Here is a 27688-nt window from a genome sequence, read left to right as displayed (position 1 = left end):
TTTTTCTACGAAGACTCTACGAAGTCAAGAACTGCGTTCTGCTTATACTGTTATTATAAGTTTCCTTTACGAAACGTCAACTCTTTCCTAGCTTCCAGGAAAAAAAACTTTTTGTTCCTTCCCATGAGGAAAAAATCATAAATAGATCTGCACGCAATCTCCTCGAAAGTTTCTCCATACATACATTAGCCATCTGCTTGACGTGGCTTTTCATTCCCCTCGAAACGCAGGCGCGCGTGAATTATGAATTACGTTTGCACACAACAAAGGATACTGTACGCTGTTGCGGTCAGTGACGATCAGACACGTATCGCATCAATATCGAGTATTACAGAAGTGTTTCCATACTACATGGTATCATGATACTATAAAGTGGAAAGTCTTCGTATAAGAAATTGTAAAAATCCACCTTTCAAGATGGTTGCTAACAAGAATTACGAATACGACATAAAAAACGCTTTCGCGATGAGTCGCTTCTTCTTTCGCCTGTTAGGCATATGGCCATTCGCGCGCACGAATTCCATTTATTTGGAGCTGATAGAGACAGTTACGTTGACTTTTCTGTGTATCGGCCTTATCGTGTGGGAGACGATCTCGACTCTGCTCTATATGTTCCTAATACTGACGGACTTTCATTTGAGGCTGAAATTCACGGGCTGCGTGGTATACTCGATGGTAGGACTAATCAAATACGGCTACCTGCTAATTTACAAGAATCAAGTACGAAACTGTCTAATGCTGGTCGACGAAGACTGGCGAAACGTCGTCAATCCAAGCGATCGCATCGCGATGATCGACAGAGTCAGAACTGGAAAACGTCTGATTTTGATATGCGCGCTATTTGCATACCTGACCGGTCTGACTTTCCGAATAGTCATGCCGTTGTCACTGGGGAAGATCGTTACTCCTCAAAATATCACAATCAGACCATTGCCGTGCCCGGCCCATCTCGTTATACTTGACGTGCAGCGTAGTCCCACTTACGAAATCGTATATTTCTTGCAAAGTGTCTCAGGATTTTTGAAGTACACGATTGTGATGGCAACCTTTAGTTTCGTGACCATTTGCGGGATGCACTTTTGCGTGCAGTCGGAGATACTCGTGACGTTAATGAATGATTTCGTGAATGAGAGTCGACCGGAAAACTTGAATAAGAAGTTGGCCACTGTCGTAGAGCATCAAATTAAAATAAGGAAGTGAGTTTTTTCTTGCGTACAATGATGAGGTCCGTTCGCTGATTCTTTAATGTAATTCTAACTTCACTAGAGACTATGTCAGAGCTTAATACGTGATAGGTTCTACGGAAAATGGGTAACGTGTCATCGATTATCGAAAAGATATTGAATTAGCAACTGATAACTTTTGTTAAAAACGATTTTCATAGTTTTCTCGTCGTGCATTTTAGTTTCTTACAAGTGGTGCAGAGTGCCACTCAGTATCCAAGTTTAACAGAAGTCCTGGGGTCTACTTCCATGCTATGCCTCGTAGGGTATTACGTGATTATGGTGCGCAGAAAAATTTACGTAACACTGAGTTTTAAGGAAAATATAAATTTAGATCAACGTGACATGGCAGGGTACTCTCTGCGTTGTGGTGTCACGTTGTATAAAAAAAAATTAATAAGATTGTTCAATTTACAGGAATGGGAAAATCATAATATTGTTCGGCTGGTCTCATTTATTATTGCGCTAGTAATGCTTTGTTTCAACATATTTATATATTGCTACATGGGTGAGCAAGTCATCGATCAGGTATGTTGCCGGTTATTCTCCGTCGGAGAAGTGAATAACCGTAATGAAGCGGTATATTAGCGCAATGTTATTTTTTTTCGTTCGCATTACTGACGCTTATAATTAATTAATAAAAATTAGGGAGAGAAAGTCGCATTAACAGCATGTACCCTGGACTGGCATCATCTTCCGGATACAAAAGCGCGATCATTGATTTTACTTATAGTCATTTCTATAACTCCATTAAAACTTAAAGCAGGAAATTTCATTGATCTATCTCTCAGAACATTCGGCAGTGTAAGTGACATAAAAGTTTCTTTAAACTTATCTACTAGTAAAACTAAGTGACATAGAAGTTCTTACGGAAAGAAAGGGCAATTAATAACTGCGTATGCATTTATTTTAGATCATTAGGATGTCCGTTACATATTTAAATCTTCTTCGATCAGTTGAGTGAATTTTAAGAATTAATCGTAATGTATAAACTAGAATATCTGTCTGTTCCTTGTTAACTCCTAAATCCTTTGACCGATCTGGACTAAATTTTGCACAGTTACTCTTTAGACTTCTGCGAAAAATGTAGACTACTATGAAACCTGTGAACACTTTACCTCCCTCACAAATAATTTCATTCGTTTGACACTTCGTAATAATCCCGAGCAATGCCAAGTAGTTTAAGCTAACCGTAATTATACAGATAATACAATAAGAATAAAAATCTGTAATTATAAATCAGAAGTTGTGATATAAAAAGAATATTTTTCTTCTTCTAAATATCTCAAATAAAAAATTAAAATACATTTGCACATGTTTATAATTATATAGGGGAGAGTGGGGCAAAGTGGACATGTGGGGGCAAAGTGAGCACTTGCAATAAATTTTCATGTATTTATTATAAAGTTGTAATAATTGCATTCAGAACTTCTATTAGAATGTCTAAAATAATAAAAATAAAAATTTCTTTGTTTTAAGCGCTAGTTTTTTTAATTTATTGCAAGTACACACTTTGCCCACTCTCCCCTACAAACCTTGTCGTATAATTTCCGATTTTCTGATTTATTTTTTATTCATCTAATGAACGCGCATATACAAAATGATAAAAATATCTAGATATAAATATATTTCAAGATTTATTTAAAAGATATAAGAGTAAGTAAATAATAATAATAAGTGAAACACGATCGTATGATATACGATCAATCAACCAAGATCCAGGCTACCAAGATTTAATCTAAGACCGTAAATGGAGTTTTTTTTAATTAGGTAAGTAAATATTTATTAGATAACTATAAAACATGAAAACTTTTTATTTTAATAACTTGGAGAATTGTTTGCATTTTTCATGTAATTTATGATTATTTATTTCAACGCACGCTTAAACTTATATAATTCTTAAATTTAATAAAATTACGTCACGAGTAACTGAAACTACTATTTATTATATTATAAAATATTATACATAAAACATATTTGAAATCCTTAAAACATCCGAGGCATATTTTAACATGATTCGAACTATAATCGATTGAATGTCCGTTGGAATCAGAACGTGAAATATACACATTTTTCCTTAATATCATACCGAATAAGTGCGATATGATATGTTTGAAAAACTATGATAATATAATAAAAAAATAACTGCGAGATATTTTATGCTTGTTTTCTAGGTCGTGAAGACAGCTGTTATATATTTTAACATACTTCTACATAAATGAAGCTGACTGAACGTTTCTGCTTTATGTCCTTCTTTATCTTGAAGCTACGACTACGAACTCATCACACAATGGTAACAAAGTTTAGTATAACGTACGTACATAGTACACTTAAATATATTGTTGATTTTGATATATTTCTTTGATATAAAAAAGTGTGTAAAATATGTTTCTTATTGCGGTTTAACTATACATATACTAAAATTTCAAAGCAGTTTAATCATTAATTAAGTTATGCAGTTACTATTTTATCTCTCTATATAATCCGTATTTTTATTTTATTGCAAGATAAACAAAAGCATCCAGTCGATATTAAATCGATATTAAAATACAACCAAGCATATAATTTCATATCTATCAATCACGTACCTATATACGAAAACATTGCTGCTTTAACTTCTGCGTGCGAATATAATACGCGCAATACGAGCAGATTGAAATATCGTATGATGTATCAGAACACATGAATTGTCAGTCAATGTTCGTTTTTGTAACTAGTTAAACTAATTGCATCGGTAACATTACAATATGCTTGAAAAGACATAAACATGTATAAAGAAATTAGATGCGATAGGCATAATACGACGTAGACTTAGCTCCAATATATTCTTTATTGAATAAATTATTAATTGCATAACTTTTCTTGTCCTAAGTATCAAACAGCACTTCAGTATTATATAATATAAATGAGCTGTGCAATAAACATTTTTCTATTTTGCTTCGAAGTCATTATCGCACTTGGCAGGCTATATCTTGCACCCGGTACTGAAAACTCCAAAGCACTAGCATGGCACGCGATCAAATATTATTCTATACGAAGCACCGTAACTCGATCTTATTGTCTAAATGCACTGTACATTTTAACCAAAGATATATTCACAATAACCAACAAACAATATTGTTAGAAATAGTCGCGTAATAAGTACGGTTACTTTTCTACGAAGACTCTACGAAGTCAACAACTGCGTTCTGCTTAATACTGTTATTATAAGTTTTCTTTACGAAACGTCAACTCTATCCTAGCTTCCAGGAAAAAAACTTTTTGTTCCTTTCCATGAGGAAAAAATCATAAATAGATCTGCACGCAATCTCCTCGAAAGTTTCTCCATACATACATTAACCATCTGCTTGACGTGGCTTTTCATTCCCCTCGAAACGCAGGCGCGCGTGAATTATGAATTACGTTTGTACACAACAAAGGATACTGTACGCCGTTGCGGTCAGTGACGATCAGACACGTATCGTATCAATATCGGGTATTACAGAAGTGTTTTCGTACTATATGATATCGTGATACTATAAAGTGGAAAGTATTCGTATAAGAAATTGTAAAATATCCACCTCTCAAGATGTTTGCCAACAAGTATTACGAACACGACATAGAGAACGCTTTCGCGATGAGTCGCTTCTTCTTTCGCATGTTAGGCATATGGCCATTTGCGCGCACAAATTCCCTTCATCTGGAACTGTTAGAGACAATTACGTTGGCCTTTGTGTGTATCGCTTTTATCGTGTGCGAGATGATCCCGACTTTGCTTTATATGTTCGTCATACTGACGGACGTTCGATTGAGGCTGAAAGTCATGGGTTGCTTGGTATACTCGATAATAGGCCTAATCAAATACGGTTACGTGCTGCTTCACAAGAATCAAGTACGAAACTGTCTAATTCTGATTGATGAAGACTGGCGAGACGTCGTCAATCCAAGCGATCGCATCTCGATGATCGACAATGTCAGAACAGGAAAACGTCTGATTGTGACGTGCGCGTTATTTGCATACCTGACAGGTCTGGCTGTCCGAACGATCATGCCGTTTGCAATCGGGAAGATCGTTACTCCTCAAAATATCACAATCAGAATATTGCCATGCCCGGCCGATCCCATTATATTTGACGTGCAGCGTAGTCCCAATTATGAAATCATGTTTTTCATAGAATTTATTGGGGGATTTATAAAGTACACGATTACGGTGGCAACCTTTAGTTTTGTGACCATTTGCGCGATGCACTTTTGCGTGCAGTCGGACATACTAGTGACGTTAATGAATGATTTTGTGAATGAGAATCGACCGGAAAACTTGAATAAGAAGTTGGCCACTGTCGTAGAGCATCAAATTAAAATAAGGAAGTGAGTTTTTTCTTGCGTACAATGATGAGGTCCGTTCGCTGATTCTTCACACAATGTAATTCTAACTTTACTAGAAACTATGTCAGAGCTTAATACGCGATAGGTTCTACGCAAAATGGGTAACGTGCCATCAATTATCGAAGAAATATTGGATTAGCAATTAATAATTTTTGTTAAACACGACTTTCATAGTTTTCTCGCCATACATTTTAGTTTCTTACAATTGGTGCAGAGTGCCATTCAGTATCCGAGTTTAATAGAAGTCCTGGGGTCTACTTTCATGCTATGCCTCGTAGGATATTATCACGTGATTATGGTGCGCAGAAATATGTAACAATCAGTTTTAAGGAAAATACAAATTTTGATAAACGTGATATGACAAAGTACTCCGCGTTATGATGTTGCGTTCTATAAAAAAATTAATTAGACTGTTTTATTTACAGGAATGGGAAAATCATAATATTCTTCGACTGTGCGCATATTTCATTGCGCTAATAATGCTCTGTTTCAACGTATTTATATATTGCTACATGGGCGAGCAAGTCATCGATCAGGTATGTTGCTCGTTATTCACCGTCGGAGACACACAATAACCGTAATGAAGCGGAATATTAACGGAACGTTATTTTTTTTCGTTCGTTGCTGACGCTTGTAATTAATTAATAAAAATTAGGGAGACAAAGTCGCGTTAACAGCATGTACCCTGGAATGGCATCATCTTCCGGATACAAAAGCGCGATTATTGATTTTACTTATAGTAATTTCTATAACTCCATTAAAACTTAAAGCAGGAAATTTCATTGATCTATCTCTCAGAACATTCGGCAGTGTAAGTGACATAAATATTTTTTTAAACTTATCTACTAGTAAAACTAGTAACATAGAAGTTCATACGGGAAGGAAGGGCAATTAATAATTGCGTATGCATTTATTTTAGATTATTAGGATGTCCGTTACATATTTAAATCTTCTTCGATCAGTTGAGTAAATTTTAAGAATTAATCGTTAATGTATAAACTAAAATATCTGTCTGTATGTTCCTTGTTAACTCCAAAATCTTTTGACCGATCTCGACTAAATTTTGCACAGTTACTCTCTAGACTTCTACGGAAAATGTAGGCTACCATGAAACCTATAAACAATTTACCTCCCTCACAAATAATTTCATCCGTTTGACACTTTGTAATGATCCCGAGCAATGCCAAGTAGCAATTAAGCTAATCGTAATTATATAGATAAAACAATAAGAATAAAAATCTGTAATTATAAATCAGAAGTTGTGATATAAAAAGAATGTTTTTCTTCTTCTAAATATTTCCGTTTCAAATAAAAAATTAAAATACATTTGCAAATGTTTATAATCATGTAGGGGAGAATGGGGCAAAGTGGGCATGTGGGGGTAAAGTGAGCACTTGCAATAAATTTTTATGTATTTATTATAAAGTTGTAATAATTGCATTTAGAACTTCTATTAGAATGTATGAAATAATAAAAATTAAAATTACTTTGTTTTAAGCGCTAGTTTTTTAAATTTATTGCAAGTGCCCACTTTGTCCCACTCACCCCTACAAATCTTGTATAATTTCTGATTTACTGATTTATTTTTTATTCATCTAAAAAACGCGCATATACAAAATGATAAAAATATCCAGACATAAATATATTTCAAGATTTATTTAAAAGATGTAAAAGTAAGTATATATTAATAATAAGTGAAACACGACCGTATGATATACGATCAATCAACCAAGATCCAAGATCCAAGCTACCAAGATTTAATCTAAGACCGTAAATGGAGTTTTTTTCTTTAATTAGGTAAGTAAATATTTATTAGATAACTATAAAACATGAAAACTTTTCGTTTTAATAACTTGGAAAATTGTTTGCATTTTTCATGTAATTTATTATTATTCATTCCAACGCACGCTTAAACTTATATAATTCTTAAATTTAATAAAATTACGTCACGAGTATAACTGAATCTACTTTTTATTATAATATAAAATATTATACATAAGACATATTTGAAATCCTTAAAACATCCGAGGCATATTTTAACATGATTCAAACTATAATCGATTGAATGTTCGTTGGAATCAGAACGTGAAATATACACATTTTTCCTTAATATCATACCGAATAAGTGCGGTATGATATGTTTAAAAAATCATGATAAAATAATAAGAAAATAACTGTGAGATATTTTATGCTTGTTTTCTAGGTCGTGAAGACAGATGTTATATATTTTAACATACTTCTACATAAATGGAACTGATGGAACGTTTCTGCTTTATCTCTTCGTTAGCTTGAAGCTACGACTACGAACTCATCACAATGGTAACAAAGTTTAGTGTATAACGTACATACATAGTACACTTAAATATATTTTTGATTTTGATATATTTCTTTGATATAAAAAAGTTTGTAAAATATATTTCTTAGTGCGGTTTAACTATACATATATTAAAATTTCAAAGCAGTTCAATCATTAATTAAGTTATGCAGTTACTATTTTATCTCTGTATATAATCCGTATTTTTATTTTATTGCAAGATAAACAAAAGCATCCAGTCGATATTAAATCAATATTAAAATACAACCAAGCATATAATTTCATATCTATCAATCACGTATATACGAAAACATTGCTGCTTTAACTTTTGCGTGCGAATGCAATACGCGAGCAGATTGAAATATCGTATGATGTATCAGAACACATATGAATTGTCAGTCAATGTTCTCTGTAACTAGCTAAACTAATTGCATCGGTAACATTGCAATATGTTTGAAAAGGCTTTAACATGCGAAAAAAAATTAGACGTGATAGGCATAATACGTCGTGGTTTTAGTCTAAATATATTCTTGATTGAATATATTGTTACGCCTTCGGCACGGACTCGGCACTCGCGCACTAGCGGAAATAAAGAACTCGGGTTGTAAGTTAAGAAGGTTTAATAGAACACACAACAAAGAACGCAGAGAACACTTCTGTAACACGAATTAGATCGTCAAACGCGGTGACGCTCGGGAGACGACAAACGTCAACGAAAGCTCGGAGAAAACTCAAAACTCAAACACTCAAAGCTCAAAGGCGACTCGTTGATTTCGCACCGTCCTGGCAACGAATAACAATCTTCAATTTCAACTACCGGCCGTTCCGTATCGATCGGCCGGACACAGAGACAACGAAACCGAAGGATGTATTTACAATATCATTAAAACTTTTCCTAAAGTATCAAGCAGCTTCAGTATTATATGATACAAATCAGCTGTGCAATAAGCATTTTTCTATTTTGCTTCAAAATCATTTTCGCAAAAAAGCATTAGCATGGCACGCGATCAAATATTATTCTACACGCATCAGCACCATAACTCGAATCTTATTATCTAAAATATCTAAATGCACTGTATAACATTTTAACCAAAGATATATTCACAATGACATAACCAACAAACAATATTGTTAGAAATAGTCGCGTAATAAGTACGGTTTTTCTCCTTTTTCTACGAAGACTCTACGAAGTCAAGAACTGCGTTCTGCTTATACTGTCATTATAAGTTTCCTTTACGAAACGTCAACTCTTTCCTAGCTTTCAGGAAAAAAACTTTTTGTTCCTTTCCATGAGGAAAAAATCATAAATAGATCTGCACGCAATCTCCTCGAAAGTTTCTCCATACATACATTAGCCATCTGCTTGACGTGGCTTTTCATTCCCCTCGAAACGCAGGCGCGCGTGAATTATGAATTACGTTTGTACACAACAAAGGATACTGTACGCTGTTGCGGTCAGTGACGATCAGACACGTATCGCATCAATATCGAGTATTACAGAAGTGTTTCCATACTACATGGTATCATATGATACTATAAAGTGGAAAGTCTTCGTATAAGAAATTGTAAAAATCCACCTTTCAAGATGTTTGCTAACAAGTATTACGAACACGACATAGAGAACGCTTTCGCGATGAATCGCTTCTTCTCTCGCATAGTAGGCATATGGCCATTCGCGCGCACGAATTCCATTCATCTGGAGCTGATAGAGACAGTTACGTTGGCCTTTGTGTGTATCGCTTTTATCATGTGCGAGACGATCCCGATTGTGCTCTATATGTTCGTCATACTGACGGACGTTCGATTGAGGCTGAAAGTCATGAGTTGCTTGGTATACTCGATAATAGGCCTAATCAAATACAGTTACGTGCTGCTTCACAAGAATCAAGTACGAAACTGTCTAATTCTGATTGATGAAGACTGGCGAGACGTCGTCAATCCAAGCGATCGCATCTCGATGATCGATAAAGTCAGAACTGGAAAACGTCTGACTGTGACGTGCGCGCTATTTGTATATCTGTTCTGTCTGGTGTTCCGAATGATCATGCCGTTGGCAATCGGGAAGATCGTTACTCCTCAAAATATCACAATCAGAACATTGCCATGCCCGGCCGATCCCATTATATTTGACGTGCAGCGTAGTCCCACTTACGAAATCATGTTATTCATAGAATTTGTTGGGGGATTTATAAAGTACACGATTACGGTGGCAACCTTTGGTTTCGTGACCATTTGCGCGATGCACTTTTGCGTGCAGTCGGACATACTAGTGACGTTAATGAATGATTTCGTGAATGAGAGTCGACCGGAGTACTTGAATAAGAAGTTGGCCACTGTCGTAGAGCATCAAATTAAAATAAGGAAGTGAGTTCTTTCTTGCGTACAATAATGAGGTCCATTCGCTGATTCTTTAATATAATTCTAACTTCACTAGAGACTATGTCAGAGCTTAATACGCGATAGGTTCTACGCAAAATGGGTAACGTGTCATCAATTTCGAAGAAATATTGGATTGGCAATTAATAATTTTTGTTAAACATGATTTTCATAATTTTCTCGCCATACATTTTAGATTCTTACAATTGGTGCAGAGTACCATTCAGTATCCGAGTTTAATAGAAGTCCTGGGGTCTACTTTCATGCTATGCCTCGTAGGATATTACGTGATCATGGTGCGTAGAAATATGTAACGATCAGTTTTAAGGAAAATACAAATTTTGATAAACGTGATGTGACAAAGTACTCCGCGTTGTGGTGTTGCGTTCTATAAAAAAATTCATAAGATTGTTGTATTTACAGGAATGGGAAAATCATAATATTTTTCGACTGGTCGCATTTTTTATTGCGCTAATAATGTTCGGTTTCAACGTATTTATATATTGCTACATGGGCGATCAAGTCATCGATCAGGTATGTTGCTCGTTATTCACCGTCGGAGACACACAATAACCGTAATAAAGTGGAATATTAGCGGAACGTTATTTTTTTTTTCGTTCGCATTGCTGACGCTTGTAATTAATTAATAAAAATTAGGGAGAGAAAGTCGCATTAACAGCATGTACTTTGGAATGGCATCATCTTCCGGATACAAAAGCGCGATCATTGATTTTACTCATAGCCATTTCTGTAACTCCATTAAAACTGAAAGCAGGAAATGTCATTGATCTATCTCTTAGAACATTCAGCAGTGTAAGTAACATAAATACTTCTTTAAATTATCTACTAGTAAAACTAGTAACAAAAAAGTTCTTACGGGAAGGAAGAACAATTAATAACTACGTATGCATTTATTTTAGATTGTTAGGATGTCTCTTACATATTTAAATCTTCTTCGATCGGTTGAGTAAATTTTTGGAATTAATCGTAATGTAAAAATAAACTAGAATGTCTGTGTGCACATTCCCTGTTGACCCTTAAACTCTTTGATCTGGACCACATTTTGCATAGTTAATCTCTAGATTCCTGCGGAAAATGTAGGCTACCATGAAACATGTAAACACCCTACTCCCCTCATCGATAATTTCATCCCTTTGACCTTTTGTAATAATCATACCGTGTTGTTTAAGGGTTTAAGCCAATCGTAATTATGTAGAAAAAAACAGTAGGAGAATAAAAGTCTGTAATTATAAATCAGAAGTAATAATATAGAAAGAATATTTTTCTTCTTTAAATATCTCCGTTCCAAATAAAAAATTGAATACATTTGCATGTTTATTATCATATACAAACCTCGTTGTATAACTTTTAATTTACTGATTTATTTTTTATTCATAAAATAAATGTGTATGAGGAATAAAAGTATCCAGATTAAAATATATTACGGGATTCATTTAAAAATTCTAAGCAAGTAAGTAATAATAATAAGTAACACACAACCGTTTCATATATAATTCTTTGAAATTCGGTTAATTATTTCTTGAAAAGTTAGAAAAATTAGAAAAACCGGTTTCCAGAAAATTGATAACAAAAAACTATACACTTTATGGCACTCCCCGGAAAATTTTATCCCTACTTCATATACTTTTGGTAAAAATTCGGTCCACTAACGAATGAGTAGTTCGCGGTCAGAGAGACATACATACATACAGACGTCAGGTACTTATAATAATAGATAGTGGAGAGTGGGGCAAAGTGGGCATGTGGGGGCAAAGTGAGCACTTGCAATAAATTTTTATGTATTTATTATAAAGTTGTAATAATTGCATTCAGAACTTCTATTAGAATGTCTAAAATAATAAAAATAAAAATTTCTTTGTTTTAAGCGCTAGTTTTTTTAATTTATTGCAAGTGCCCACTTTGCCCACTTTCCCCTACAAACCTTGTCGTATAATTTCTGATTTACTGATTTATTTTTTATTCATCTAAAGAACGCGCATATACAAAATAATAAAAATATCCAGATATAAATATATTTCAAGATTTATTTAATAGATGTAAAAGTAAGTAAATAATAATAATAAGTGAAACACGACCGTATGATATACGATCAATCAACCAAGATCCAAGCTACCAAGATTTAATCTAAGACCATAAATGGAGTTTTTTTTTAAATTAAGTAAGTATATATTTATTAGATAACTATAAAACATGAAAACTTTTGTTTTAATAACTTGGAGAATTGTTTGCATTTTTCATGTAATTTATGATTATTTATTCCAACGCACGCTTAAACTTACATAATTCTCAAATTAAATAAATTTACGTCACGAGTAACTGAAACTACTATTTATTATAATATAAAATATTATACATAAGACATATTTGAAATCCTTAAAACATCCGAAACATATTTTAACATGATTCGAACTGTAATCGATTGAATGTCCGTTGGAATCAGAACGCGAAATATACACATTTTTCCTTAATATCATACCGAATAAGTGCGGTATGATATGTTTGAAAAATAATGATAAAATAATAAGAAAATAATTGTGAGATATTTTAGGGCGGCAGTGTGGTCTAGTGGTAGAGCGCCAGACTCGTAATCTGAGGAACCAGGTTCGAGTCCACTAGAGCCATGTAAACATGGAGTGTTTTTCCGAAGCTGCGCCCCTCCGTGCAAGATAGGCTCTTGTGCGGAGCAAACTGGGCTCCGTCTTTCGGAAAGAGACGTTAAGCCGTTGGTCCAAAAGGGTTAAAGTGAGAGGAGAAAGGGTAGTAGTGTAAAGGTTTGGGTAACGTTCCTTATAAAAACGACTTGCAAACTCTGCGGGGATAAGCAATAAAGATAGTTTAACTGTGAGATATTTTATGCTTGTTTTCTAGGTCGTGAAGACAGATGTTATATATTTTAACATACTTCTACATAAATGAAGCTGACTGAACGTTTCTGCTTTATGTCCTTCTTTATCTTGAAGCTACGACTACGAACTCATCACACAATGGTAACAAAGTTTAGTATAACGTACGTACATAGTACACTTAAATATATTTTTGATTTTGATATATTTCTTTGATATAAAAAAGTGTGTAAAATATGTTTCTTATTGCGGTTTAACTATACATATATTAAAATTTTAAAGCAGTTTAATCATTAATTAAGTTATGCAGTTACTATTTTATCTCTCTCTATATAATCCGTATTTTTATTTTACTGCAAGATAAACAAAAGCATCCAGTCGATATTAAATCGATATTAAAATACAACCAAGCATATAATTTCATATCTATCAATCACGTATATACGAAAACATTGCTGCTTTAACTTTTGCGTGCGAATGCAATACGCGCAATACAAGCAGATTGAAATATCGTATGGTGTATCAGAACACATGAATTGTCAGTCAATGTTCGTTTTTTGTAACTAGCTAAACTAATTGCATCGGTAACATTACAATATGCTTGAAAAGACATAAACATGTATAAAGAAATTAGATACAATAGGCATAATACGACGTAGACTTAGCTCCAATATATTCTTTATTGAATAAATTATTAATTGCATAACTTTTCTTGTCCTAAGTATCAAACAGCACTTCAGTATTATATGATATAAATGAGCTGTGCAATAAACATTTTTCTATTTTGCTTTGAAGTCATTATCGCACTTGGAAGCCTATATCTCGCACGCGGTACTGAAAACTCCAAAGCACTAGCATGGCACGCGATCAAATATTATTCTATACGAAGCACCGTAACTCGATCTTATTGTCTAAATGCACTGTACATTTTAACCAAAGATATATTCACAATAACCAACAAACAATATTGTTAGAAATAGTCGCGTAATAAGTACGGTTACTTTTCTACGAAGACTCTACGAAGTCAACAACTGCGTTCTGCTTAATACTGTTATTATAAGTTTCCTTTACGAAACGTCAACTCTATCCTAGCTTCCAGGAAAAAAACTTTTTGTTCCTTTCCATGAGGAAAAAATCATAAATAGATCTACACGCAATCTCCTGGAAAGTTTCTCCATACGTACATTAGCCATCTGCTTGACGTGGCTTTTCATTCCCCTCGAAACGCAGGCGCGCGTGAATTATGAATTACGTTTGTACCCAACAAAGGATACTGTACGCCGTTGCGGTCAGTGACGATCAGACACGTATCGTATCAATATCGGGTATTACAGAAGTGTTTTCGTACTATATGATATCGTGATACTATAAAGTGGAAAGTCTTCGTATAAGAAATTGTAAAATATCCACCTTTCAAGATGATTGCTAACAAGTATTACGAATACGACATAAAAAACGCTTTCGCGATGAGTCGCTTCTTCTTTCGCATGTTAGGCATATGGCCATTTGCGCGCACAAATTCCCTTCATCTGGAACTGATAGAGACAATTACGTTGGCCTTTGTGTGTATCGCTTTTATCATGTGCGAGATGATCCCGACTTTCCTTTATATGTTCGTCGTACTGACGGACGTTCGATTGAGGCTGAAAGTCATGAGTTGCTTGCTATACTCGATAATAGGCCTAATCAAATACAGTTACGTGCTGCTTCACAAGAATCAAGTACGAAACTGTCTAATTCTGATTGATGAAGACTGGCGAGACGTCGTCAATCCAAGCGATCGCATCTCGATGATAGACAAAGTCAGAACTGGAAAACGTCTGATTGTGACGTGCGCGCTATTTGCATACCTGACAGGTCTGGCTGTCCGAACGATCATGCCGTTGGCAATCGGGAAGATCGTTACTCCTCAAAATATCACAATCAGAATATTGCCGTGCCCGGCCGATCCCATTATATTTGACGTGCAGCGTAGTCCCACTTACGAAATCATGTTTTTCATAGAATTTATTGGGGGATTTATAAAGTACACGATTACGGTGGCAACCTTTAGTTTCGTGACCATTTGCGCGATGCACTTTTGCGTGCAGTCGGACATACTAGTGACGTTAATGAATGATTTCGTGAATGAGAGTCGACCGGAGTACTTGAATAAGAAGTTGGCCACTGTCGTAGAGCATCAAATTAAAACAAGGAAGTGAGTTCTTTCTTGCGTACAATAATGAGGTCCATTCGCTGATTCTTTAATATAATTCTAACTTCACTAGAGACTATGTCAGAGCTTAATACGCGATAGGTTCTACGCAAAATGGGTAACGTGTCATCAATTATCGAAGAAATATTGGATTAGCAACTAATAATTTTTGTTAAACACGATTTTCATAATTTTCTCGCCATACATTTTAGTTTCTTACAATTGGTGCAGAGTACTATTCAGTATCCGAGTTTAATAGAAGTCCTGGGGTCTACTTTCATGCTATGCCTCGTAGGATATTACGTGATCATGGTGCGCAGAAATATGTAACGATCAGTTTTAAGGAAAATACAAATTTTGATAAACGTGATGTGACAAAGTCTCCGCGTTGTGGTGTTACGTTCTATAAAAAAATTCATAAGATTGTTATATTTACAGGAATGGGAAAATCATAATATTGTTCGACTGGTCGCATTTTTTATTGCGCTAATAATGCTCTGTTTCAACGTATTTATATATTGCTACATGGGCGAGCAAGTCATCGATCAGGTATGTTGCTCGTTATTCACCGTCAGAGACACACAATAACCGTAATGAAGCGGAATATTAGCGGAACGTTATTTTTTTTTCGTTCGCATTGCTGACGATTGTAATTAATTAATAAAAATTAGGGAGACAAAGTCGCATTAACAGCATGTACTTTGGAATGGCATCATCTTCCGGATACGAAAGCGCGATCACTGATTTTACTCATAGCCATTTCTATAACTCCATTAAAACTTAAAGCAGGAAATTTCATTGATCTATCTCTCAGAACATTCAGCAGTGTAAGTAACATAAATATTTCTTTAAATTATCTACTAGTAAAACTAGTAACGAAGAAGTTCTTACGGGAAGGAAGAACAATTAATAACTACGTATGCATTTATTTTAGATTGTTAGGATGTCTGTTACATATTTAAATCTTCTTCGATCAGTTGAGTAAATTTTTGGAATTAATCGTAATGTAAAAATAAACTAGAATGTCTGTGTGCACATTCCCTGTTGACTCCTAAACTCTTTGATCTGGACCAAATTTTGCATAGTTAGTCTCTAGATCCCTGCGGAAAATGTAGGCTACCATGAAACCTGTGAACACCCTACTCCCCTCATCAATAATTTCATCCCTTTGACCTTTTGTGATAATCATACCATGTTGTTTAAGGGTTTAAGCTAATCGTAATTATGTAGAAAAAAAACAGTAGAGGAATAAAAATCTGTAATTATAAATCAGAAGTAATAATATAGAAAGAATATTTTTCTTCTTTAAATATCTCCGTTCCAAATAAAAAATTGAATACATTTGCATGTTTATTATCATATACAAACCTCGTTGAATAACTTTTGACTTACTGATTTATTTTTCATTCATAAAATAAATGTGTATAAGGAATAAAAGTATCAAAATTAAAAATTAAAATATATTACGGGATTCATTTAAAAATTGTAAGTAAGTAAGTAATAATAATAAGTAAAACACAACCGTTATGATGTATAATCCATTAAAGAGAGAAATGGCGTAGACAAATTAATTATACGTTAACATTATTAATTTATTTTTAACTTGCATCATTGACAAACGCGAAAGTAAAAGAAAAGAATGTTATTTCATTACATACTAAACATTAGGTACTCTATACGCTGACTTCCTGCTGTATAGAAGATAACATTTCCTGAGAAATATGATCGGTATGCGAGGTTTGCCTCAAATCTTATTTTCTACCGTATAACTTTTTATTTTCTAGAAAGTCAACCCTCGCGTTCAGGTTCAAGTTCTAACCAGGAAGGCTACAGCACATACAGCGATCATTTCGAAGTTTCTTCTTACCATTGTCAAGTCATCATGACGTGAAAAATTGATGCAAAAGGCGCACGTGCACATAGCGGTTTTCGCATGCGTGAGATGGTCGATTTCAAGCGCGTAACGATCAGCAGCGATCGAACTTGCGGCTTACGAGCACGAAAGCGTCGCAAAATATTATCAATATCTTCTTACTTTTCATCGCGAGAGAGAACGTGTCATTAAACTCCCTATAGTTTCACAATGAACCTCCTTTTAGAGAAACATCCAAATAAAGATTACGAGCAAGATGTAGAATACGTTACCAAGCAAAGTAATTTTCTTCTACGAATACTCGGCATTTGGCCTCTGCTCGACAGAGACCTATATCCGTTTTTGAAATGATCTGTAAAATCCTTCTGACAATCATTTGCTGCACTCTCGTTTGCTTCGAGGGCATCCCCACACTGAAAAAAGGTTTTGGTTATAATAGCCAAGGCTTGGTGAAATAGCTTCAAATAAGGGTTTAGTGATTATGACAAAATATTTGGTTAATGTTAACCAAATTTGTTAACATTAACCAAATTATTTCGTCATAATCACTAAACCCTTTAGTTGAAGCTATTTCACCAAGCCTTGGTTATTATAACTAAAACCTTTTTTCAGTGCAGTATGCTGTACTGCGTATTCATCAGCGAGGAAGAACCGCGTACCAAATTGAAGATGATCGCACCTACGGTCTACTCGTTCACCCGCGCTCGCCAAGTACGGTGCTTTGATTGCCTACGAGGACGAGATCAGGAGTTGCTTGAGGCACATAAAAGATGACTGGAAGTTCATCGCGGTGTCGAGCGCGAGGGACAATTTGCAGTGCCTTCCTGTATTCCGCCGGTCTCTCTTATCACACGATCGTGCCGTTATCGCGGGGAAAAGTCATTATACACGATAACAACACGATCAATTCAATGTTGCACATGTATTTCCGTTCTGCAAAAGAGTAGTTTGTTTAAAATATTAGGAAATACCATAATGATGTGTTTCGTGGGATACTGTATCTTGATGGTAAGCAGAACGTTCAAGTCGTGTCGCGCGCGCGGTGAATAAGAACTCTTTTCTGACTATTATATTACCGCAATACGTTACAACATTCATTTATCGATAATTTGTCGCGGGGAATCTAAATGCTGAGCGCATGTTGAACACGCAGGAGTGGCAAGGCGGAAATACCGCGAATGTATGTACCTTTCTCGTTGCCCTAGCTTCCGACACGGTTAATATTTTTCTTCTCCGCTATATCGGCGAATATATATTACAGCTACAGTAAGTTTATTCTGTATGTTTATTTAACTTTATCGCATTACACTTCAATTATATTAATGTCCTGTCGTTCCAATCGCGTTTCTAAACGTATAGAAATGAAACCTTACATAAGTGAAAGCAATTCCGTACACATTTATTAGGCGGACCAAGTAGCTTGGAAAACAAATATGCTAGAATGGTATCGTCTTCCAGCGAAGGGAAGATATGAAGGCCTGATATGGTGCTGATAATAATTGTATCGCATATTCCGTCAAAGATTACGGCGAGTAAATTTATTGTCCTTTCCTTAAAGACATTTGGCGATGTAAGCGAAATATATAATTATATTTAACATTGCGACGTCTGAAACATGATTGACTTCGTATGATACATATTACTGTGTCTAATTAAAAGGAATTATTCTTTAATAAATAAATATTTATTAATTATTTAGGTGATCAAATCAGCAGTTGTGTATTTCAATATACTTCGCACAGTTGCCGATTAAACAACGATATGATGTTTATCAAATAAAGTATGTAATTTGTTAATCATTCAAGTATTAGAACGTGCTGTAAGAACAACTAGATAATAACGCGAGTCTCACGGAGAATGTGCTGTGCATAATAATGAAGTTTCTCACAAATATTATAATATATTTATTTATCAAATATTTAATAGCGTGTCTTCTCTCTCTGAAACAAAATAAGATACTTTGCAGAATATATTATTCGATTATTTAATTCAAGTAAGTGGCTTTATAAAAATATTAGCGATCTTGCTGTGACGATCGACATGCATATTTACGTAGTTAAAACGAGCTCTCGCAGGATATCATCAAATTGTTAGCTACACAGTCAACATTATGATTGCAAGTTACAATTCAGAAAGAAAGAAAGTTAAATGTAATGATTTTCCTAGTCGCTGTAAAAGTCAACGCACGTAAGCGGATAAGAATACATTTCATGGAAAGCAATCTCGCCCCCCCCCTCCTCCCCCGATAAAGGACTCCCTTTACAAACTTTTCAACTTTTGTTCTCTCCTCTCATGCGACGGAGCACGTTTAAATTCTTAAAATGCGCAAGCACATGCGCGAGCGACGAGTTGACTTCGCGCGGTATTGCCCTTCGACAATCGCGGTAACGATTCAGTTCGCGTTCAGGTCTCGCATTAAAGTGCACGTAGACGGATAGAGCTCGGGAGTATCCGCAGGACATTCGTCCAAGTTCACGTAGAAATGCCGCGAAACGAGCATTATCAGAGCGACATTTTGTACATCACGCAACCGACTCGCAATATTTTGCTCGCGCTCGGTGTCTGGCCCTCCATCAGTAAAGAAAAATCTGTATACCCGAAGACGCACAATCTCCTGCTAATCTGCATATCCTACATTCTCTTCTCCAGCGACCTTATACCCGGTATCCTTTACTGGGTGCTAGAGGAAACGACGCGCATTCGACTGCAAATAATCCCTCTCCTCCTCTACGATTTAATGTCCGCGTCTTCATACGGCATCTTCATATTTCGCTACGATCAGCTCAGGCGTTGCTTGAAGCATATCGAGGAGGATTGGGAGAACGTTTTCAGCGCGGACGCGCGGGACATTATGCTAAAATCCGCGAGGACAGGAAAACGCCTGGTTACCATCTGCGGTGTTTTCATGTACAGCGGCGTCATTACCTTTCGAACAATCCTGCCATTGTCCCAGGGAAAGATCGTCACCGATCAGAATGTCACGCTGAGACATTTCGCCTGTCCCGGTTATTTCTTTTCCCTCGACGTGCAAGTCAGCCCCGTTTACGAAACGGTCTTTGTAATCCAGTTTCTAACAGGATTCATTACAGTCTCGGTCGTGACAGGTGCATGTGGCCTCACGGCGATTTTCGTGGTGCATGCTTGCGGCCAGCTGAAAATTCTGATCAACTTGATGAGAAGTCTCGTGCAGGAACAGTGGCGAGAGGAGCGTGAAGTGGATGAGAAACTAGCTGAAATAGTCGAGCATCAAGTAAGAGTGCGCAAGTAAGTTCGCAAACTGGCAATCGTTATTCGTGTTCATGGTTTTAACACTCGAATAATACAAATATTTATTAATAAACTCATAAAATCGATATGTGTTTATTAATAATAATACTTTTTAACAAATAATCGTTGCTCGGTGAAAATGATTAAATTTCTATTTGCTCACATTAATGACATTAATTTTTTTTTACCTGTACTAATCCAGAGATAACGTTAATTGTTATCATCAGTAATTGCATTTCAGTTTTTTACGATTGGTGCAGCATACCTTACAGGAAATATATCTAATGGAAATCCTGGTGAACACGATAGCCATCTGCCTTTTAGTGTATTTTATGTTAGTGGTTCGTAAACTTGGTCAATTAATTTTAATGAGTTGAATAAATTAAATTTTTGGTCTATTAAAATAAAATTAAAAAAACAAAAAAGATCAAAGCTTCGATAGGTATTCATGATTTAGAATTTTTATTTGAATTTCAAACTCTCATGATGATGCACATATCGTTGAAAAATCATTTCAGAGATTTTACAATTAATCAGTAATAATTATAATATAATTACCAAAAATATTTATATTTATAGGACTGGCAAAATAAGAATATAACAACTTTATGCACTTATATAGTAAGCGTTACAAACATAGTAATACACATATTTCTATTTTGCTATACCGGTGAACAGCTTAGCAGCCAGGTACGCCTCATAAATATTAACATATTCGATTTTTAGAGCAATGAAACTAGCAATAACACAACGCTCTATAATTATAGAATAATTGATTTTTAAGTAATGTACAATTAAAGTTGCATTTAATTTTACTCCTGTAAGAGTCACTGTTGCGTGCTAAAATAAGTTTCATGAATATCTTTATGAGTATATCGTGAAAGAAACACAGGGAATATGTTGCAAATCCTTGAAATAGCGAATGAAAATTGATGGAAAGAAATTTCATGGCTATTGCTACGTGATGATAAATTCAACGACAGGCGGAAAAGGTAGCCATTGCATCCTGTGAACTTGAATGGTATCGTCTTCCGGACAGAAACGTGCGTAGCGTCGTATTGCTGATGATTGTGTCTAACGCGCCGACCAAGATCTCTGCTGGAAAGTTCATGGATCTCTCGCTCAGGACATTTGGTGCTGTAAGTTAACTAATTTTGTATTGATTTACTTATGTCTACTACAAAAGACTATCGAAGTGTATTGAAGATATTCATAAATTTTATTAGCCGTTTATCTAATCGCGTTAACTATAGTAGCGATGAATGATATAAACATCAATGTTTTACATCTACATATATCAATAATAACAATCAGATAATTTTTAGGTAGAAATCCTTTTTTTATATGTTTTTATAAAATAATTATCACGTCATTTATATATATGTCAATTTTACTAACGTGTGCCTGCTATTTGCAATCACAGTAATTATAGTTTATTGGAAATATGTCAGAGAGTTGAAAACAATTGGACATGTTTTAGGTCATGAAAACAGCTGGAGCTTATTTTAATATGCTCCGAAGTGTAGTCGAATAAATATTTAAATTCTAATAGTTAAATTACAACGTAAACTGTATATGATATACTCATCATATTATATTGTGTGAATTAAATGCGTACATGAATCAAAAATACAAAATCTTAATGCAATATATATGTAATGCAAAATGTCATTTTAACATGTATATTTAATTATATTTTATTGAACGATTTATACTATTTAATGCCTCCATTAAATGCTTTTATTAAGAATAAATGTCATATTTGTTATTTTTACAGCAAAATTAAAAAATTATTAATTGATATATATAATCCGATATTCAGCATATGACAAAAAAAAAACTATTTCTTCCTGACTGGCATTATACCGCCATCGCATGTAGGAATTAAGATTCCAAAGATAAACATGATCGTTTTCCTACAAAGATTGACAAATGGATAAGAATACTTTCCTTGGAAAATAATCATCCCTTTTGACAAGCAACTTTCCTCGCAAACTCTATCGCTGTAGTCTCTGTTCTCCACGCAACGCTTGAATTCTTTATGCAAACGCAGGAGAACTTCCGTTGTGAATTCAACTTGCGATCAACTCTTGTCTTCGATCATCAGTCGTGATTCATGACGCGAATTACAACATAAAATGATTGAGAATATATTTTAAGTTGTGGAAGCAACACTGTTTATTTTTTAATATGCACAGAAATATAATCCGATATTTTTGTTTAATCCGGTATTTTCATTTAAATGCTTAAAGTTTAATTATATCACAATTTTAACGCTATATATTTGTGTGTATCAGTAAAATTATATTATTAGAAACAATGGTGCATATGTATCAAATATGAATTAGTGCGATTTTTCCCGGTAAATACAATAATGTGACTGAGACAATACCAAGTCTATAAAACAGGAAGAAACGAAGTTAGATGCTATAACTTCTCCGGTTGCTTTGATAGGGAAGGTTGACGGATAAAAATACAATTCTTCGGAAGCAATTCCTTCTCGACTCTTGATAAATTCACTTTGAAACTTCATCCATTTCGAGCTTACTCAAGAATTCTGAACGCACGTTATTACTTACTTTCGTTTGACATGACTAATCAATTGTTCGGAACGCAAGCGCATTTACGTACCGAGCTATCCTCCGAGTGGAAGGTAGCTCGCTGCGATCAGTGATCAAAAGCACGCATCTGGTCGATGTTCCTCGCGTAACCTCGCGTATGACGTTTCGTTATATGACAAAGCCGCAACGTTATAAAGTGCTCGTAAAAATATACGATAATCATAATCAAAATGTATCGAAATCAAAATTACGAAACCGATATAAAATATACTATACAATTAAATCGCGTCATTTTCAGTCTATTGGGCATCTGGCCGGAGACAGAGCCCTCCTTTCTCAAAAATCTCAAGGAACTTTCGCTGATATTAGGCTGCTACTTTATTCTCGCTTTCGAGCTAATTCCGACAATCTTGTTCGTAGTGTTCGTAGAAAAACGACTCGTCGTCAGAATGAAACTTGTATCGTCTATAATGTTCACGATACTTGCAGTCCTTAAGTATAGCAGCCTGGTACTCAGCAAGAACCAAGTAAGAAATTGTCTGACGCGAGTGAAGGACGACTGGCAAAATGTCTCCAGCATGAGCGAGCGTAATTCCATGATTGACAAAGCCCGAACTGCGAGACGTTTGCTCATTCTGTGCGGTATATTCATGTACACCTCTGGCTTGTATTTTCGTACGGTCGTGCCGTTAAGCAGGGGAAAGTCCGTCACCGATCAGAACGTCACGATCAGGCACTTGCCGTGCCCGAGTTATTTCATTCTGTTCAACGGGCAAATCAGTCCCGCTTACGAAATCGTGTTCTTTATACAGTTCCTCGCCGGAATGATTAAGTACACCATCACAGTGGCGATCTGCAGTCTCGCCGCTCTGTTTGTTATGCATACATGCGGGCAGCTGGAAATCCTGATGGCATTAACAAACAACATGGTAAACGAAATGGAGGAGAAACAATTGGACAGAAAGCTGACCTTGATCGTAGAACATCAGATCAGGATGCGGAAGTAAGTCTTGCTCGGTGACATTTTTATATCTATGTCCATTTATTCTTATTACTTGTATCAAGATGAGCATCTGCGAAATTGATCGAATTTTGCATGAAGGTGGTACGTCACGTTAATGCGCTGCCTTTTTTGTATTATTATTATGTTCTTCTTTTACTGTGGCAGGTAGAGATTTTTTAACGATTGTGCGCGTCCCTTTATAGTTTCTTAAGATTGGCGCAGAGCACTTTGGAGCATACGAGCTTGATGGAAGTATTGGGATGTACGATAATTTTATGTTTCTTAGGACACGATATTATCATGGTGCGCCTAAATAATTATGTAGTGATAATAGCTGGCACAATTTTACGTCTAAATGTCTATGTTATTTTATTACGAGTAAAGCATACGCTATTTCGCATACACGCACAGGCTTAATAAATATAACTGTCAATCCTACAGGAGTGGAAAAATCAAAATGTTATATCTTTGTTCTCCTCTATTACTCTACTCACGTCAATTGGGTTCAACATTTATATATTTTGTTTTATCGGTGAACAACTTTCTGTAGAGGTATTGTATCATAAATTTATTGTCGATAAAATGCTTATAACGTGTTTAATAAGTCAGTAGGACATAGAATGTCAGATATTTTTCTTTCCGATTTTTAATTTATGCTTCTAAATAATTTGTTAATGAAACTAGGGAGAGAGATTAGCACTAACAGTGTGTACGTTGGATTGGTATCGTCTTCCGAATGCGAAAGCACGATCATTGGTTTTAGTCATAGCCATGTCGATCGTCCCGACGAAAATTAGAGCCGGGAAGTTCTTCGATCTTACTATCAGAACTTTCGGTGATGTAAGTAACGGGTTTATTGGTAAAGACTGATTAACGAAGATGTATATTATACTCTAGATCGTTAAGACGATTGTGACGTATGTTAATTTTATTCGGAAAATGATGGACTAGTAATTCGACGCCATGCACAAAAATATCTGACTGCTACTTTCTAGCAGGCGTGGAGATGTAGCGTCGTTCGGTAGAAATACTAATAAAAGAATAGAAATATTAAATTAAAAAATATTGTATAACGCAAATTTTCTCTCAACGCTTACCATGGAAAAAATGAGATATTTTGCGAAATATAAATCTCCTCAAATATATTTCTCTCATAAAATAATGCATTATATCATTTGTACGTGTTTGATTTTTATTTCTGACTTTCTGCTTGCGCCGAAAAAACACCTGAACATGTGTAATAGTCTTAATCTCTGAAGAAGAAACAATTAATATGTTTAAGACAGCGAGATTGACAATATGTTAGACGTCTCTTGTGATTTCTGTTTGATATTGCAGCTCATGCAAACATTTATATTCCTCGTTTGATTTACCGTATCTCTTGCTTCATCTTCCATAGCAAAATATTTTATTTAATTAACTCAAAGCGATTAGCGTACCATAAAAAAAATCAATGCAATAGATGCGGATTTTTTCTCGTTATTTTCTCCTGCTTTCTAAAGTCGCTAGACTTCCCGTCGCGGTGCTCCCTTCCTCGAATATTTCCAACAACTTTTATGACTTTCCCGTGATCTATGAAAGGGGAAAATAGATTGCGAGTAACAATCGCTACATCAATCTCTCACTTCTTCCATTCTTGTTGAAGACGCAAGCGCAACGTTACTTTACGCTTTATTCGGTACGTCTGACTAGTTCTTCGTCGGCGACATCATCAAGATCAAGTAGATCCTCAAGTCATCGCTAGAAAGCACGCGATGTTGAGCTGCCGAAGCGATCGAATCAAGGATTGCATCAAACACATCGAGAAAAACTGGAGTAAAATAAGCTTGATAAAAGATCGCAGGACAATGATGGTCAACTCGAGGATCGGACACAGCCGCGCAATCCTCTGCATGGCTTTCGTGTACGACGGCAGATTCTTGTATCGCACGACCGTGCATATGCACGCGTGGAGCGCGTACGTATGTTTGTGTGTCCTCTATATCTCAAAATAAACAATAATATTATTTAAAAAAGAAATAATATCTACAAAATTACCTTTTCAAAAAAAATAAAAAATGACGCCAAATGCACGCGCCTCTCGTTATGTTAAACATTTGTACAAAAAGATTTGATATCAAAAACTGACACCATTGACTTATAGTTGTCAATAAAATCTAATGTCACAACATTTTATACTTTTACACACTGTGATTAGATCCTTTTATCATGTGTATAAAAGAGCTGATAAAAAAACTGATGTCAATTAGAGTCTGTAAAATTTAAATTACTATAATATGAAAGTTATAATATCGTAAAAAAAAATCTTACAAAAATTGTATAATATCAAAACCTGACACCAATTTATAGATTTAATAAGATTTATATCTTTTAGTTATCACTCATATTTGACAAGCATTTTTCCTCTCAAACTCTATCGCTGTAGTCTTTGTTCTCCGCGGAACGTATAAATTCTTAACGCGTTTAAACGCAGGGGAGCTTTTAGTTGTGAGTTTATCCCGCGATCAACTCTTTTGTCTTCGATCATTAATCGTGATTCACGACGCAAGTTAAAACATTAATGTCCATTTCCACCAATGCAGATTAACATTAATCTAGATTTAATATATTTTTCATTTTTTTCTAATTCTTAGAACTAGAAAAAGATAAAAAATAAGTTAAACCAAGATTAAAGTTAATTTGCATTTGGCAGAAATGGACATAAGTGATTAAGAATATATTTTAGATTATGATAACAGCTGGATATATTTTAATATGCACCAAAATGTAATTTAATAATTTAATTAATATTTGAAGTTTATTTATCAAAATTTCATTATTAATCATATATATATGTAACAGTAAAATTGCATATTGTGAAACAATAATACATATGTATCAAATATAGATTAGTGTGATGTAAATATATGTAGTACATAAATTTGATCATTTTATTATTCTGCATTACGTGGAATTTTTTCTGGCAAATACAATATTGTAATTAAAACAATACTAAGCCTACGAGACAGAAAGAAACGTTAGATACTATAACTTTCTTGGTTGCTATGTTAGGGAAGATAAATAAAAATACACTTTATCAGAAGCAATCCCCTCCTGACTCTTGATGATTTCACTTTTAAGCTTCATCCATTTCGCGAGCTTATACATATAAATTTCAAACGTTACTACTTATTCGTTTGACATAACTAGTCAAATTAGTCTAAAATCCGCTAGAACGGGGAAATGAGCCTGGTTACGGTCTGTGGAGTCTTCATTTACAGTGTGGCGCCTTTACCTTCCAAACAATTTTGCCATTGTCCCAGAGAAAGATCTTCACCGATCAGAATGACACGATGAAACATTTCGCCTGTCCTGGTTAGTTCTTTCTGTCCCATTTACGGAGACGCTTTTTGTAATCCAGTGTCTAACAGGATTTATTACAGTTTTGGTCATGACAGGTGTATGCGGCCTCACAACGATTTTCGTGGTGCGTGCCAATTGACTATTTTTATGGACTTGATGAGAGGTCTCGTGCAGAAACAGTTGCAAGAGGAGCGTGAAGTGGATAAGAAGTTAACTGAAATAGTCGAGCATCAAGTAAAAGTGTGTAAGTAAGTTCGCAACTTGCTAATGTTATTCATGCTCATAGTTTAAGCGCTCATACTTATC

The 27688-nt window shown here is 35.0% G+C and overlaps 6 protein-coding genes and 1 pseudogene across 6 annotated transcripts; all 7 read left to right on the top strand.

Moving 5' to 3' along the window:
• Positions 1 to 105: 105 nt before the first annotated feature.
• On the top strand, positions 106 to 2530 carry LOC139770371 (odorant receptor 10-like). Its single transcript, XM_071702275.1, has 5 exons — positions 106 to 1196; positions 1406 to 1505; positions 1641 to 1751; positions 1872 to 2027; positions 2137 to 2530. Exons 1-5 carry the CDS (start codon positions 418 to 420, stop codon positions 2185 to 2187), a joined length of 1197 nt encoding a protein of 398 aa, XP_071558376.1. The 5' UTR covers positions 106 to 417; the 3' UTR covers positions 2188 to 2530.
• Positions 2531 to 4694: 2164 nt separating this feature from the next.
• LOC139770363 (odorant receptor 33a-like) lies at positions 4695 to 6933 on the top strand. Its single transcript, XM_071702263.1, has 5 exons — positions 4695 to 5570; positions 5784 to 5886; positions 6014 to 6124; positions 6244 to 6399; positions 6508 to 6933. Exons 1-5 carry the CDS (start codon positions 4792 to 4794, stop codon positions 6556 to 6558), a joined length of 1200 nt encoding a protein of 399 aa, XP_071558364.1. The 5' UTR covers positions 4695 to 4791; the 3' UTR covers positions 6559 to 6933.
• Positions 6934 to 9232: 2299 nt separating this feature from the next.
• On the top strand, positions 9233 to 11556 carry LOC139770351 (odorant receptor 10-like). Its single transcript, XM_071702254.1, has 5 exons — positions 9233 to 10266; positions 10475 to 10574; positions 10702 to 10812; positions 10936 to 11091; positions 11199 to 11556. Exons 1-5 carry the CDS (start codon positions 9488 to 9490, stop codon positions 11247 to 11249), a joined length of 1197 nt encoding a protein of 398 aa, XP_071558355.1. The 5' UTR covers positions 9233 to 9487; the 3' UTR covers positions 11250 to 11556.
• A 2964-nt stretch (positions 11557 to 14520) lies between these two features.
• LOC139770341 (odorant receptor 4-like) lies at positions 14521 to 16623 on the top strand. The gene is made up of 5 exons (XM_071702250.1): positions 14521 to 15339; positions 15549 to 15648; positions 15775 to 15885; positions 16008 to 16163; positions 16271 to 16623. Exons 1-5 carry the CDS (start codon positions 14561 to 14563, stop codon positions 16319 to 16321), a joined length of 1197 nt encoding a protein of 398 aa, XP_071558351.1. The 5' UTR covers positions 14521 to 14560; the 3' UTR covers positions 16322 to 16623.
• Positions 16624 to 17419: 796 nt separating this feature from the next.
• Positions 17420 to 18944, top strand: LOC139770165 (uncharacterized; annotated as a pseudogene).
• A 695-nt stretch (positions 18945 to 19639) lies between these two features.
• Positions 19640 to 22010, top strand: LOC139770332 (odorant receptor 4-like). The gene is made up of 5 exons (XM_071702238.1): positions 19640 to 20473; positions 20718 to 20817; positions 21056 to 21166; positions 21460 to 21615; positions 21957 to 22010. The coding sequence occupies exons 1-5, from the start codon at positions 19692 to 19694 to the stop codon at positions 22008 to 22010; spliced, it is 1203 nt and encodes a 400-aa protein (XP_071558339.1). The 5' UTR covers positions 19640 to 19691.
• Positions 22011 to 23120: 1110 nt separating this feature from the next.
• On the top strand, positions 23121 to 25202 carry LOC139770322 (odorant receptor 4-like). Its single transcript, XM_071702227.1, has 5 exons — positions 23121 to 24040; positions 24244 to 24343; positions 24482 to 24592; positions 24725 to 24880; positions 24938 to 25202. The coding sequence occupies exons 1-5, from the start codon at positions 23268 to 23270 to the stop codon at positions 24989 to 24991; spliced, it is 1194 nt and encodes a 397-aa protein (XP_071558328.1). The 5' UTR covers positions 23121 to 23267; the 3' UTR covers positions 24992 to 25202.
• The last annotated feature ends 2486 nt before the right edge of the window (positions 25203 to 27688 follow it).

The sequence above is a fragment of the Temnothorax nylanderi genome, unplaced genomic scaffold (assembly GCF_030848795.1).
Source record: "Temnothorax nylanderi isolate EJ_2023f unplaced genomic scaffold, tnyl_v1.0 TNYL_tig0003_pilon, whole genome shotgun sequence".
Lineage (NCBI taxonomy): Eukaryota > Metazoa > Arthropoda > Insecta > Hymenoptera > Formicidae > Temnothorax > Temnothorax nylanderi.
The sequence above is the reverse complement of the archived record's forward strand: the minus strand, read 5'-3'. Positions and strand labels throughout refer to the sequence as shown.

Coding starts and splice junctions, on each gene's coding strand:
- LOC139770371 (XM_071702275.1), top strand. CDS start 418: ATGGTTGCTAACAAGAATTACGAATACGACATAAAAAACGCTTTCGCG. Junction 1,506..1,640: donor TAGGGTATTACGTGATTATG/GTGCGCAGAAAA, acceptor TTCAATTTACAG/GAATGGGAAAATCATAATAT. Junction 1,752..1,871: donor GTGAGCAAGTCATCGATCAG/GTATGTTGCCGG, acceptor AATAAAAATTAG/GGAGAGAAAGTCGCATTAAC.
- LOC139770363 (XM_071702263.1), top strand. CDS start 4,792: ATGTTTGCCAACAAGTATTACGAACACGACATAGAGAACGCTTTCGCG. Junction 5,887..6,013: donor GATATTATCACGTGATTATG/GTGCGCAGAAAT, acceptor TTTTATTTACAG/GAATGGGAAAATCATAATAT. Junction 6,125..6,243: donor GCGAGCAAGTCATCGATCAG/GTATGTTGCTCG, acceptor AATAAAAATTAG/GGAGACAAAGTCGCGTTAAC.
- LOC139770351 (XM_071702254.1), top strand. CDS start 9,488: ATGTTTGCTAACAAGTATTACGAACACGACATAGAGAACGCTTTCGCG. Junction 10,267..10,474: donor CATCAAATTAAAATAAGGAA/GTGAGTTCTTTC, acceptor CATACATTTTAG/ATTCTTACAATTGGTGCAGA. Junction 11,092..11,198: donor CTCTTAGAACATTCAGCAGT/GTAAGTAACATA, acceptor CATTTATTTTAG/ATTGTTAGGATGTCTCTTAC.
- LOC139770341 (XM_071702250.1), top strand. CDS start 14,561: ATGATTGCTAACAAGTATTACGAATACGACATAAAAAACGCTTTCGCG. Junction 15,340..15,548: donor CATCAAATTAAAACAAGGAA/GTGAGTTCTTTC, acceptor CATACATTTTAG/TTTCTTACAATTGGTGCAGA. Junction 15,649..15,774: donor TAGGATATTACGTGATCATG/GTGCGCAGAAAT, acceptor TTATATTTACAG/GAATGGGAAAATCATAATAT.
- LOC139770332 (XM_071702238.1), top strand. CDS start 19,692: ATGCCGCGAAACGAGCATTATCAGAGCGACATTTTGTACATCACGCAA. Junction 20,474..20,717: donor CATCAAGTAAGAGTGCGCAA/GTAAGTTCGCAA, acceptor ATTGCATTTCAG/TTTTTTACGATTGGTGCAGC. Junction 21,616..21,956: donor CGCTCAGGACATTTGGTGCT/GTAAGTTAACTA, acceptor GACATGTTTTAG/GTCATGAAAACAGCTGGAGC.
- LOC139770322 (XM_071702227.1), top strand. CDS start 23,268: ATGTATCGAAATCAAAATTACGAAACCGATATAAAATATACTATACAA. Junction 24,041..24,243: donor CATCAGATCAGGATGCGGAA/GTAAGTCTTGCT, acceptor GTCCCTTTATAG/TTTCTTAAGATTGGCGCAGA. Junction 24,344..24,481: donor TAGGACACGATATTATCATG/GTGCGCCTAAAT, acceptor TCAATCCTACAG/GAGTGGAAAAATCAAAATGT.